This window comes from Myxocyprinus asiaticus, chromosome 35, assembly GCF_019703515.2.
Source record: "Myxocyprinus asiaticus isolate MX2 ecotype Aquarium Trade chromosome 35, UBuf_Myxa_2, whole genome shotgun sequence".
In the NCBI taxonomy this organism is placed as follows: domain Eukaryota; kingdom Metazoa; phylum Chordata; class Actinopteri; order Cypriniformes; family Catostomidae; genus Myxocyprinus; species Myxocyprinus asiaticus.
In genome coordinates this window covers 17,121,996-17,136,440 of record NC_059378.1, presented here as the reverse complement: position 1 = coordinate 17,136,440, position 14,445 = coordinate 17,121,996, and the positions used below count along the sequence as shown (strand labels likewise).

Here is a 14,445-nt window from a genome sequence, read left to right as displayed (position 1 = left end):
GAAACCAGCTAGACCGTCTTAGACCAGCTTAGACCAACAAATCATCCTAGGCTGGTTTAAGACAAACAGTGCAGAAACAGTGTTTATTAAATTACTTCGCTTCCTTCCCTCCCAAAATAAGCAAGCTATGGTTTTGAAGGGAAAGGAGAGGAAGATTGAAATCATTTTGATAAGACTCCTTTATTACAAATCAAACCTTGCACTACACATCAAATGAATCACCCAAAAAACAAAGGGACAGATTCATTGAAAAATAAATACTGACTCTTGATAAGCTGATATTTGGGATGTGGCATGACATTTAGCAGTGTATCCTCACTGTGCAGTTTTGGGAATGTGAATGAGAATCTAGATTCACGTGAGCCTTTTGTTTCTGGTGGCCCCATTATTCCCTTTTATGGTGACAAACATCACAACAGCAGGGAAATAATGAAAGATTATTTGGAGATAGTATTAGATGAACTAGAATTATTAAAAAAAAAAAAAAAAATGTGTTTTGTGTTCAGTTCCTGTCTCCTCTAGCCTTAAGAGCAAGAGGCATCAAATCAAGAGTGACCCCACACCATTTGGTTATGAAGGTACCACATGGGTGACATGGCATGCTGCATGCTGAACACACTGTAATGTAGTCTTGTTTGTTGGTTTGTTTTTGTAATCATGTACTGTTTATACCAGATGGTTTTTATTCAAAGGATCAGTACACTATTTGCAGACACAGTTTTCCTGGAACAATTTGGAGCTAAGTGCCTTGCACAAGAGCACTGTGGTTATAGAGCAAAAGTGTGGTCTCAAAAACTTAAGAAGTTTCTTGGTTGCCTCTACTTGGACCTGAAATGGCAACCTTTTTGTTTGCATCCATAAATCTATACCACTCTGATAGGGGGGAAAAACAGCTTAAAGGGATAGTTTACCCAAAAATGAAAATACTCTCATCATTTACTCACCCTCATGCCATCCCAGATGTGCATGACTTTATGCTGACCTATGTGATTTTTGGAGCTTCAAAACATTGGCACCCATTCACCTGCAGTGTATTGACCTACAGAGCTAAGAAATTCTTCTAAAATTATTTATTTGTGTTCTGCTGAAGAAAGAAAGTCATACAAATCTGGGATGGCATAAGGGTGAATAAATGATGAGATAATTTTCATTTTTGGGTGAACTGTTGCTTTAAACCAGCCTGAAGTGGATGGCTGGTACTCACCTTCATACTGTTTCAAACCCATATGACTTTCTTTCTTACTTCCTTAGAAAACAAAAGAAGATGTTAGGAAGAATGTTAGTCTCAGTCACCATTCACTTTTATTGCATTTTTTTTTCTCCATACAATGAAAGTGAATGGTGACTGAGGCTGTCATTCTGCTTAACATCTAATTTTGTGTTCACAGAAAGCAAAGCGCTCACATTTTTGCATGAACTAACCATTAACCAGCTAAGACCAGCAAACCACCTTAGGCTGGTTTAAGATGTTTTTATTTAAACAGGCGACCACATTTTTGGTGTTTATTTTAATTTTGTTTACCTTTTTAGATTTTATTTGAAGTGTTTATGCTTGCTTTGTGGTGTTGCGGTGGTTTTTATTTTTTATTCAAGTTTGTATCACTCACCAAATGTACTATTTCCTTCCTGCCTGCCATCTGAAAATGAGTTGTGCCTTGTTTTATCATGCTTTCTGTTGGTAGGACAATTGTATTTTAGTGTGCATGACTAAAAGTCATCTCGTGAGATTTTTTCTTGGTTTTGACAGTTGATGGTGGTTGATGCTTGCATGCTATTTTGTGGTTTCCTTGCAACATTACCATTAAAGAGATCCTTTAGGTAAGACAGTGAATTTTCTCACAGACACTATGCGAGGTACACTGCCTGCTGAGAGCAAAAGTAAAGGTACTGCTGGTACCAAGCCTGCTGTGCCGAGGTCCGCTTCTCAACCAGGTAATCATGTGAAAGATGTTGAATGCCACTCATATTTTGCCACTCTGGGTTTTCTCGGATGTTTTGTCAAATTTCCATTCTTCATTCAATAACGAATGCTGACAGAATCAGTACAATTACTCCATTGAGTGTGTCTATATCTTTACTCCCTTTAACAGAAGACTGCTGGCAAACTCAAGTGCTAGACTATTCCCTCATTATCTCTGCTCATCTCTCAGAAGGTTTAACTGAATAATGTTAACTATTATGGCGTTTATTATTTTCTAGGATGGAGTCAACGGCGTTTGCCCTCAATGGACGCTGAGGACTTTGAGACAATTCCATCCAGTGCTGAGGAGCTCTCAGTTTCCTCAGATGGAGATGATGAATGCCATAACAAAAATGTATGTCTAAAGAGCTACATTGTATCTTCCACGTACTGTATATCTGACTTATTCCGTTTAATCCCTCAAAATTTAAACACTTGACTAGATTTTTGTTTCCCATGATCCTTAAAACTTTTGATATCAAGGTTTTGTATAACCTGTGGATGGACTCACGGGTCAATTTGACCCTTTTGAAATTTTAACACTGATTTACATCAACTTAACACTAAGTGTTCGGCCTGAAACTTCATGACATCCTCCACAAAGGTGATCTGAACCTGGCAATATAATTTTTTTAAATTGCATGTATTTATAGACACAGCTATAAAAAAAAGTACCTACTTTGTACCTCTGGGTCATTTTGACCCGGTTCATATAAAAACTTACGAGAAAGCTGTGAAATGTTTTTTTATTTATTATTTATTTATAAGTTCACTCATAATTGCACGCACACACGCCCCTCCACATACACACATACATACATAATAAATGCATATATGCGAACATACCTACATTCATTTATACAAACACACACTCATTGACAACAGACACAAATGCAAACACAAGATTCTTTTTATTGATGTTCATTTGTTCAAAAGTTAGTTTACTGTTAATTCAGTGTTCATTAAAACATGTTTGACATGTTCAAATGAGATATAATAAACAAATGATCACCTGCTTGAAAAATATAGAATAAATGCACATTCAAGTTATTAGTTATTAAATTATTTTGTCCCAATAATCATCAAAAGAATTTCAGTTAAATAATAATAAATAAATAAAAACTAGTCTCATGCTCCGATCACTGCTTCTGTAAACCCCAAGTTGCCACAAACTTTACATCTGCTCCTACTTTAGGTTGTTTTCTACAAACAATTGGATCTATTTCTACTTGTCTTTCAGCTTGCCTAGGTAAATAACTTACTGTTATGTCTCAAATGTGCAGAAAAAATATGCAGTGCAGCAAAAAATTATTATAAACAAATCATCGTTTGAATATTTACATCATTGCAAAGCTGAGGTTCTTAGCTTTCAAATGACACCAATGTCACATTTGTAGTCCATCCAGAGAAATTTCACAAAACATGGGGGAGGGGCGGGCTACCCAAAAAAGACTGGCTGTCAATGGGCACAGTCACAAAGCACGTTGGGGCGCCCTCTGCCTTTCAGATCTGTATATTGTGATAGAAGGTGATAGAGAATTTTTTTTAAGTGTTTGCTGGCATCTAGTGGAATGTTTTAAGACTAAAAGTAGAGAGATACCTACAGAAACTTTATTACAAGCTTTTGAAATTAAAGATAAAAAACGGGCCAATTTGACCCAGCAGGTTGAAAGTCGTGACTTGATCGTTAAGACAATCCATGGGTTAAATGCTTAAAATTTGAAGACAATATAAATTATGCATACATATGAAGATAGGAACATTTTTAACTTCCTGAGACCCGAGCATGACTGTTGTGTGCATTTTCCATTTCCCTTTTTTATTTGTTACTAGTAACACCTAACAAACATTTTTTTTTTCTTTTCTAGAGCAAATCGTTTTCCTAAAAATGTATGGCAATGTATATGGACAGCGGATAAAGTTGTGAAATTTTAAATAATACCAAGCTATAGAAAGTCAGATATTTTTTATTTATCAAATATACGAGTGTTGGTTATTCATGTTTTTGAGACGTTACAGACATTACATCAGAGATTAGCATAATAAAATTAAAATTATACATTCTAAATTCTGAATCTAAATATTGATTTCCATTGTCCCATGTCTGCCAAACATGTTGAGTGGTCCAAACATCATCTGCAGCCTGAATCTGAACTTATGTTAGGAAGTTTGGTTTGAATGTACTTAGAGAGCTAAAGGATGCTCCCTGCTTAGTGAATGACTTAACCTCCAGTGTGCTGTCTGTCTGCACTGGCCTTAGAACAGTTGGAAATGCACCGTATTTTCATTGTAACCATATAAATATAAAGCCTCTGAAAGCAACATTTGATTCTTAATGTGATAATGCACAATAAATATAGGATTTCTAAGGAAAAGATGTGCTAAAGTACACATTAGAGTACATTGTGTTTAGCAGCGTGGCGTTTCGCGATAAATCGTTCAAAAGTTTAAAATGGCATATTTGATGAAAATAGAGACTCTAATCTTTTGACTCATACAGGTTTCAATGAAAAACTTCTTCCAAAGACAAACTCCGCTTTGGTCGGCGCCATGTTGTTTTGTCACATGACTCCATGCGTGGAAAGTTTAACCCTTTACTGACAGTACAGCGTTTCCTGAACTGAGATCAGTCGGTTTAAATGAATATAAATTATGCATTTTTATAGCAAATCCAAAATACAACATCCACGCATGTGTATGCGGGGTCACACGAGGTTAACGGATGATCCAGTTGGTCTGGATAGTAAAGGAAAAGCTGCCAACATGTGCCCAGCATACATACATCATATGGTTTAAAAAGCCTCCCAGATGGATACCTCATGAAGTTGTTTGAGAGAATGCTCAGAATGTGCAGAGCTGTAATCTAAGCAACGGGTGCCTCTTTAAAAAAAACTAGAATGTACAATAGTTTTGAATTGTTTAACTTTTGTTCCCCTGCCTGATGCATAAGTAGGAGAAGACCTGCTTTAGGAGGCTTAATCACACTTATGCAGCAGTCAGAACCTCTTTAAAAATTGGCCGAATTAAACCTCATATACTCAGTCCTTACCACCAGAGGGCGCCTTTGAATAATCAAGAGATAATATTAATATTGGTTAAACCCAACTACTGGTGCTGTGGTCCTGAACTAAATCATGCCCTTTCTCTCTGTCTCACATAAGGGGGGACATGATCGCTATCAGGTACAGCAGATGTATAAGTCAGGTACCACTCAGGATCTGTCTGTGGAGGCTGGCGATTTGGTGCAATTCCTGGAAGAATCAGAGAATGGCCATTGGTGAGTAATAAAGTCGTAAGATGCAGCAGGTACACTCGCACACATTTCATTCTAGAGCACTTCACTAAAGACCTAACAGTCACTAATAAAACTGTCATTTAACTCATTTTGTTTGAGATATCTGTTATAGTTGGTTCTTTTATTAGTTATTCATTTAAAGTAGTTACATGGCTCTCTGGAATTCTTGATTCTTATTGGTCAATCGCAGCATTCTACTGTAAAATGTTTTAGTATAAAATTGACCGCTAAACTGTATAATTGACCTTTGTCCCAGGCAACCAATTTTCGATATAGCTTGCTAGTTTCAAGCCTCTCATGCTCTGTGGTCTCTTTCTTCTTACATAATAAATGGATTTTAACTCAAATCAATATTTCATGTCCATTTATTTACATATTTGGTAAATAACATTGTAATAAACAAGATAACTTACAGTCTGCCATCATCAGTCATCAAAAAATAATATCTTCACTTCGCATCAGGGTCCTGAACATCTTTTGGGGTTTAATTTGAAGCAATGACAGGTTGAATGTTCATTATCCCAGTAAAATGTTACAATAAGGTCTTATTTGTTAACATTATTTGATGCATTAAGTAAGAAGAACTAAGAATAAGCTATGATTTTCTTCAGCATTTATTAATCGTGGTTAATGTTCTTTACAAAAAGGTTTCATTTGTTAACATTAGTTAACAACATTAGTTAACATGAACCAATAACGAACAACACTTTTACAGCATTTTATTAATCTTGGTTAATGTTTTTTTTAAATTTTATTATTTTTATCCCCTTTTCTCCCAATTTGGAATGCCCAATTCGCCACACTGAGAGCGAGAACCACTAATTGCGACCACGAGGAGATTACCCCATGTGACTCTGCCCTCCCTAGCAACTGGGTCAATTTTGGTTGCTTAGGAGACCTGGCTGAAGTCACTCAGCACACCATGGATTCGATCTCACGACTCCAGGGGTGGTAGTCAGCGTCAATACTCGCTGAGCTACCCAGGCCCCCAATCTTGGTTAATGTTATTACATTTTTAAAATCAAAAGTTGTATATTTTTTCATTAGTTAATGCACTATGAACTAACATAAACTAACAATGACAAATTATAGTTATCGTTATTTTTAGGAACCTTATTGTACATTTTATAAATAAACTATTGTTTGTTACTTCATGTTACTTCATAGTGCATTAGCTAATGTGAAAATATATGCCTTTTAATGTAAACATGCAGGAAAACAAGTAAAATTTAACATGAATAAAAATTAATAAATGCTGTAAAAAACAATTGCTCATTCTTAATTGTTCTTACCTAATGCATTAACTAATGTTAACAAATACAACCTTTTTGTAAAGTGTTACCATTATCACTTATAGTATGTGATATGATAAAACAAAAGGCCATTTGAGAATGTTACTTTGTTTCCTTTTACAAAGCACCCTTGAATTAAATGTAAATGTGTTTTTTGTTTGAAATGGAACCTGTTAGACATATTAAAATGTTTCATAGGTGGATATGTTATGGCATTCCATAAAAACATGATCAAAATCAGTAGACATTATTATTCTGGTCAGTCGAGCTTTCCACTTCTAAAATGACTTGTTGCCCATAGGGTCCCAAAAACAGGAAGTAATTTGCCTAATACTTACCTCAAGCGTACCTGGTTCTTCTCATCATAGGAGCTATGTTGCCCATTACAGTTCGGTACAGGCGTCAGAACCGCTGTCAGCCGTCCTTGCAGCATATACGGAGGAATAACGGAGGAATTCCTGGTGCTGTTTTGACTCCTTTACACATTTTATTAGCTCTTCGTTTGTTCTCAGCTGGTAAAAACACCACCATATATACAGTGCATCCGGAAAGTATTCACAGCGCTTCACTTTTTCCACATTTTATGTTACAGCCTTATTCCAAAATGGATTAAATTCATTATTTTCCTCAAAATTCTACAAACAATACCCCATAATGACAACGTGAAAGAAATTCACAGCCTTTGCCATGACACTCAAAATTGAGCTCAGGTGCATCCTGCTTCCACTGATCATCCTTGAGGTGTTTCTACAACTTGATTGGAGTCCACCTGTGGTAAATTCAGTTGATTGGACATGATTTGGAAGGCACACACCTGTCTATATAAGGTCCCACAGTTAACAAAAGGAGATGGCTTTGGTACAACTCTGTGAATGTCCTTGAGTGGCCCAGCCAGAGTCCAGACTTGAACCCGATTGAACATCTCTGGAGAGATCTGAAAATGGCTGTGCACCGACGCTCCCCATACAAACTGATGGAGCTTGAGAGGTCCTGCAAAGAAGAATGGGAGAAACTGCCCAAAAATTGGTGTGCCATGCTTGTAGCATCATACTCAAAAAGACTTGAGGCTGTAATTGGTGCCAAAGGTGCTTCAACAAAGTATTGAGCAAAGGCTGTGAATACTTATGTACATGTGTTTTCATTTAATAAATTTGCAAAGATTTCAAACTTATTTCACGTTGTCATTATGGGGTATTGTTTGTAGAATTGAGGAAAATAATGAAATTAATCCATTTTGTAACATAACAAAATGTGGAAAAAGTGAAGTGCTGTGAATACTTTCCGGATACTCTGTACATATATAAATCTAACGAGCGCATTTCGGCCAGCAGCCAGCATTGTTTTGGATGTTCGGCAAGTTCCATAAAAAAATATACATCATAAAAGCTGTCCAATCAGGTTGTGACTTTTTCCTGATGGCTTTGGTTTCGTATCTTTAGGTTCAGTGTTAAAAATGCCAGTGTGAACGCTAAGCAAACCAGGACTAAATGTATCATTTTCTTTTTTTTGGTCCGGACCAAGAGAACTGAACTACAAGTGTGAACACACCCTAAGAAATTGTTTTTAGAATCCAGTATGGAAGAGGGGTTTCACAGGGGGCTTTTGCAGTGTCTTAATATCTGAAATTAAAGCTAGACTTGGTAAATGTTCCAAAATAAAATGAAAAAGCCAGCAATATTCTCAAACATCATGATCTCAAACACATTTAATCACAAAAACTTTAACATCTTTATAAGTCTCCAATTGTTTTCAGTTCTTGACTATCTGCTTTGTAAAAGTGTTTAAGTTCTTTGTAATGTCTTAAATATCTGAAATCCCTCAGTATGCATTAATGTCTTTGTCTTTAAGCCCCCAGTGAGCAAGTCAAGGGCAACTGTTGCTAGGAAAAAACTCCATAAGATGCAATGTTTTGGTATTTTGTAGAGCCAAGCTAAAGTTTGCATGGCTGGGTTCTGATCTCGAGCCACAGGATGTTTACAGTTTGCTCATTAGGAGTGTGTGCTGTGCTGTGTATTCATAAACAAACTTCAAACCTGTGGTTGTGCTCTCCCCAGCCTATTTTCTTTCCTTTTTTTTTTTCCCTCCCCTTTTCTCCCCAATTTGGAATGCCCAATTCCCAATGCACTCTAAGTCCTCGTGGTGGCATAGTGACTAGCCTCAATCTGGGTGGCGGAGGACGAATCTCAGTTGCCTCTGCGACTGAGACTGTCAATCCGCGCATCTTAACACGTGGCTTGTTGAGCGCATTACCACAGAGACATAGCGTGTGTGGAGGCTTCACGCTATTCTCTGCGACATCCACGCACAACTCACCATGTGACTCTACCCTCTCTAGCAACCAGGCCAATTTGGTTGCTTAGGATACCTGGCTGGAGTCACTCAGCACGCCCTGGATTCGAACTCACGACTCCAGGGGTGGTAGTCAGCGTCTTTACTCGCTGAGCTACCCAGGCCCCTCCTAGCCTATTTTCAACATTGTTAAAAGGATAGTTCACCCAAAAATGAAAATTCTCACATCATTTACTCACCCTCATGCCATCCCAGATGTGTATGACTTTTTACATTTTTAGACAAATATCTCAGCTCTGTAGCTCCATACAATGCAAGTGCATGGTGGCCAGAAATTTGAAGGTCCAAAAATCTCATAAATGCATGTAAAATGTAAAAGTAATCCATACGACTGGCTTAATATATGTCTTCAGAAGTTATATAATAGGTGGCATGAAAGTGAGTAAATGAAGAGAGAATTTTCATTTTAGGGTGAACTATCCCTTTAAGAGACAGACCAGATGCATTATTTTTGGCATTGACACTGATCACACCAACACCACATCATAACCCCAACCCCCTCCATATCTATACTTAGTAAATAATGAGGTAATAGTATATGTCCAAGTTCCATTAAAGCCTTGTTCAAACCACAGCTTTGTTAACATAAAACCAAATTGTCAAATCCGTCTGTGGTCAGAGTGCAGGGCCAACCAAGAGTCTCTTGTTTTTGCTATCTGTCAAAATGATGAATAGCATTTGGAATTATTTATAAATGTTTTAAACATTCAGTAAATGCCATACAATTTCAGGTTAAAGCAACCTCTGGTATTCAGCGTCCTTGAGCTCCAGGTTTTCGGGCATGTTCCTAAATGTTAGTACTGCCAATGAAGATGAACGTTCTCTCTCATGTTCTAGGCTAGTCAAGAACCTTAGAACTCAGAAGACAGGTCTGGTTCCACCCACTGTCCTGCAATCCACAGCGGAGGGAGTAGACCTTTACAGTAACTCTGGTACAACACACCAATCCCAAGAAGAGTAGCAGAAGGGCATGACTGACATCATCATGACCATATGGAGCCCAGTCCAAACTGATGGTCTCCATAAAATTCATTCATAGTTACCTGACACATGAAGTACATGTACAAGCTACTATAGGTGGATTACATACAGATCACTTTCATGGATTTGCATTAAATCAGTGGTTTTCAACTGGTGGGTTGCTAACCCAAAAAAAATAGTTTAAAGGTCTGATCTGATAGGGTCGGACAGCAGAGAAAAAAAAATTGGTTATTTGCAACATGCTAATAAATAAAAACATTGTTTATTAACTATTGCCAATATAGCCTAATTATTTATTGTTAGGAGAGCCAAATAATTTAAAAGAAAAAATAAACAGGTATGATGAAGGGCCATGAGGCTTGAAATGTTAGGTGGAATTATATCAAATTATATATTCCTTGGAGGTGTGGTGGGCCGACTTTTTTAACTTTTAAGAAATTGGTAACACTTTACAAAAAGGTTCTATTTGTTAACAAACAGCAATTATTAATCTTTGTTAATGTTAGTTAATAAAAATACAACTGTTCATTAGTTCATGTTAGTTCATAATGATTTAAAATGTAAAGTGATTTAAAAATGTGTTACTATATGTTGAAAATAGCATTAACCAAGATTAATAAATGCTGTAAAGTATTGTTCATTGTTAGTTCATGTTAACAGATGTTGTTAACTAATGTTAACAAATGGAACCTTATTGTAAAGTGTTACCAAGAAATTTGTGTCTTTCCATTTTTGGTCAAGCACCTACAACTTTTTTTGTGATTGGATGTGCATGCTTTTGTTGACTATATTTAGAGTTAGGAGAGCAAAATAAATAGTGCTACCAACTTATAAAAGAGAGGAGAAAATGTTTCCTATATCTTTTGTTGTTGACATCAAAGGCTGTGCATTCAAATAAGCTCTACAGTATTTTGGCACAAATTCATCTGTCACTTGATAGAAGCTTGCCAAATTAAGTAGGTGCCAACATGGACAGGTTTCATGCATTTCATTCCTTTTCATCCATTCATCCTGGAACACCATGAACAAAACTACACAAGACAAAAGAAAAACAACCCAGGCAACATTAAATGTTCACATTCATTGATGATAACCATGGTTTGTGCTGACCACAATGTGTTTTGTACAGTGAATTACTGGCTGCCGAGAGCATGAAACCATGAAAACTTAAACTAAACAATGCTGCCAGAATGTGAACCAGCCATGTTTCTACGACAGTGTGTGTGTATGTGTGTGTGTGTGTGTGTGTGTGTGTGTGTGTTTTAACTGAGTCTGGCTAATCAGCTGAGGAGCTGTTTACAGCCCCCCGTTGCCTGGAGGGTCCCCAGTGAGCACAGAGACATGACTTACAGTAACACACACACACACACACACTTCCATACACAAGACATGCATGCATGATACCGTACACACACGCAGCGCTAAGGTCTCATTACTTGACTGTCATTTGCGACGCTGCATGCAGGATTAGGCCGTATCAGTAGGAGAATCCGCTCTGTAATTCCAGCTGTCTGCTGGATCGGACACTGTACAGATAAAACAATTCTGGGAAAAATCAGGTCAACTTATAGAAATCTATAAGGACAGATGAATATCTGACGAAGCAGCTACAATGGAAATTTCTAGAAAAGCAGGTCAGTGTTTCAGCGCTGTTACAAACAAATCAATTTGTACACGTGTTTGTGGGAATGTGGTCTAGGTCGAGATTTTAGGTTAAAATGTATATTAATGAATAGGAAGAAGAGGATATTTTCTGTCCTGAAACTGGTCACTAAGTTTTTCACCTTTTTTGAACACCTTTAAGCAGCAACAATAAGGGTGGCCTGCTGGGTTACACTTGAGAGTGACAGTCAGAGAAGCATCAGTAAAAATGGGTTCAAATTATAAACCAATCATTAAAGTTTTGTAGCAAAAGTTTCCCAGCACAAGTGTGTATAAAAACTGTTTGTACAGAAAACATTTAATAAAAAAAAAAATAAAAATAATATATATATATATGAGTAAAATATGAGCAGGACATTTTCTTGACAGGTTTTGTGATAAATCACCCCTTTATTGTCAGCCTGATCACTTACATGATTTTAGATGAAGTATAACATATGACAGTACGAGGCTATGCTGTCACATTCATGCCAACTCTCCATATGTGGTCTGTTTAAATATGTACATTAACATGCAGTGTGTGTTAAGCAGATGAGTCTATTTGTAGTTGTAGCCACTATAAATAATGGTAATTTCCCATTGAGGTCATCTAAAGGTCATGCCCCACGCCACATTCCCACACATCAGAATGACAGGATGGAAAAGAGTAAACTTGAGAGAGCAATGGCCACTGTGTTCCCAGAGAATGTTATCAGCCAACTCTCTGAAGTCCAACAGGCAGTCAAAGAGCAAGTCCCAATGAGTCTCAGTAGCGATAACCTCAATTCTTGCTGCTTGACCTTTCCAACCATATATAACAAATATAACTACGGTGTATTGACCATTTACTTATAAAACTAAGCAGCCAGTTTTTCTATTAAGCCTATGTAATGCTAATAATTTTGCACATGGTTGGGCCTATGCAGTCCATTTTAATATATCATTTTTTTTTTTTTTTTTTTTTTTATGTTAAGCAACTACTTTGTTGGGTTGCTACTTGATGTCCAATGTAAAATCTGGATCCTGAAGCAAAACCAGTTGAGAACCACTGCATTAGATGGTGCACTTTGACCTCTGATGTCACTCAGTCCCTTCTCACTAAAACACATGAGCATGAAACACACAAGGTCTCTACCTGATACGAACCGGCTGTAAAATAAGATCTGTCTGTGTCAGTGGAAAGCGAGACTGTTGGAGTCACCTGTTTGAGCACTGCTTTTGGTAGGAGGTGATGTACTAATGCGCATGACATCACCTCCATAGGCATGAACTCCAATCCATGAAACTTTGCCATGTTCTCGATGACATTTTCAAACTTGTTTGTCTTGAAACTTTCATCCTGTAATAACAAGATGCTGCACATTCCCTTAAAGCTTTGACTAAGGACCGAACCAGCTGTTTAGAGCGGAATGCATTGTTTACATGCTTTATATTGCGCTTGAAGCTTCTCCACCTGTGCTCACTGGCGGGAACAAAAGTTATGTCCCCCATTCCATTTAAAAAGATGTAAAGCATGATAATATATATTAAGGTTTTCATCTACCTCGCGTCTTTTCTTGTTTGGATTGTATTTTTTTTTTCTTTGCTGATAAAAGGAATAGTTCACCCAAAAATGAAAATTATGTTATTGTTTACTTACCCTCATTTTGTTCCAATCCCGTATGCAGAGGCGCAAAAAACATACAGTATATGAAAAGTTTGCAACTCATAGGGGCGTCATGTAAAGCGGTGTGCAGGCGACTCACTGAAGGGGGCACAGTTGGGACGACACTGAAGGGACTGTCAAACCCCCACCCCACCCCCCACCCGCTCGACGGATGCAAGGGCCGTGAAAGTTCATGTCGCATATCTACTCGAAAATGGGTAGATGCGCCCCTGCTCGTATGCTGTTATTTTTTCAGTGGAACACAAAAGAAGACATTTTTAAGAAGCTTTACGCAGCTCTTGGTATATACGCTGACAAGTTTAGTGAACATGTCCATCAATCTCCAAAAAGGAAAAAAATAAACAAACAAACACCAAAAAAGCACCTTAAAAATTTCACAAAAGTAGTCCATATGACTTGTGTGCTGTATTTGATACAATATGCTGTATACATATACATATGAGTTAATTTCTACAATTAGTAGTTGACTGTTTAATGCATAGATTTTTTTAATGCAATTAATGCTATATCTGTTTTTTTTTTAACTTCCTGAAATTTCACAAATATTTTTCCCCATTTCCTGTGGCTAAAACTGGCATATATATACATTTTCAAGTGATACATGCTCGACTCGAATGCACATCCTAGCATTGAAGCTGATTGTGTGGAGCAGTGCATGCTTTTTCATTATGCACGACGCATGTCCCAGGTGTAATAAACACAGAAGCAGATTTATTGTACAGAGAATTGACTGCACCCGCAAGTGGTGAGCCAGATGTGGGAGAGATACGGGCAAGCTGCCGTATCTCTTCGCATCGCCCAAAAACGCTCACTCGCTGTCTTTTGAACAATGTGTCAAAAGCAAAACTGCACGAGAGTGACCCAGCGTGTGCACTTGATTGAACGTCAGCCAGAAAAAATAATAGTTTTAAGATTTTAAACTTCAGCAAATTAATCATCAGCATTCAGTTTGTTTTATATCTTTATGTATAATGTCTAATAATGCATTGGCAATGTACATGTAAGTTTATCTTCCCATTAAATCTGCCCATTTGATCCTATCATTAAAAAAATATCCAATGGAAAATGGCAGAATATTTTGCCAAACATTTGCATGTCCACTGATTTTAAGGCATTTGTATATCTGCTTGTGTCAAAGATTTATACCTGTAAAACTTTGTCTAATTAACTCTAGCCGCAAAAAACAAAACAAAGTTATATTTAAATAACTAAAATAAATGATGACTAACCAATTTCTTGTGAGTTCTTTGAGACAAAGTAT

General features: G+C 37.1%; 1 protein-coding gene across 7 annotated transcripts in view; it reads left to right on the top strand.

Moving 5' to 3' along the window:
* The window catches only part of mcf2l2 (MCF.2 cell line derived transforming sequence-like 2), a 105,301-nt gene that overhangs the window by 88,817 nt on the left and 2,039 nt on the right, over window positions 1-14,445 (top strand). For 3 of the 7 annotated variants that reach the window (XM_051672116.1, XM_051672115.1, XM_051672117.1), the window contains exons 29-33: window positions 507-578; window positions 1,843-1,932; window positions 2,200-2,315; window positions 5,122-5,237; window positions 9,734-9,828. In XM_051672116.1, coding sequence (XP_051528076.1) covers window positions 507-578; window positions 1,843-1,932; window positions 2,200-2,315; window positions 5,122-5,237; window positions 9,734-9,828 — 489 coding nt within the window. Of the gene's footprint in view, window positions 1-506; window positions 579-1,842; window positions 1,933-2,199; window positions 2,316-5,121; window positions 5,238-9,733; window positions 9,913-14,445 lie in introns of all 7 variants that reach the window. The other 4 variants (XR_007894701.1, XM_051672118.1, XM_051672119.1 and 1 more) reach the window with 4 other exon arrangements.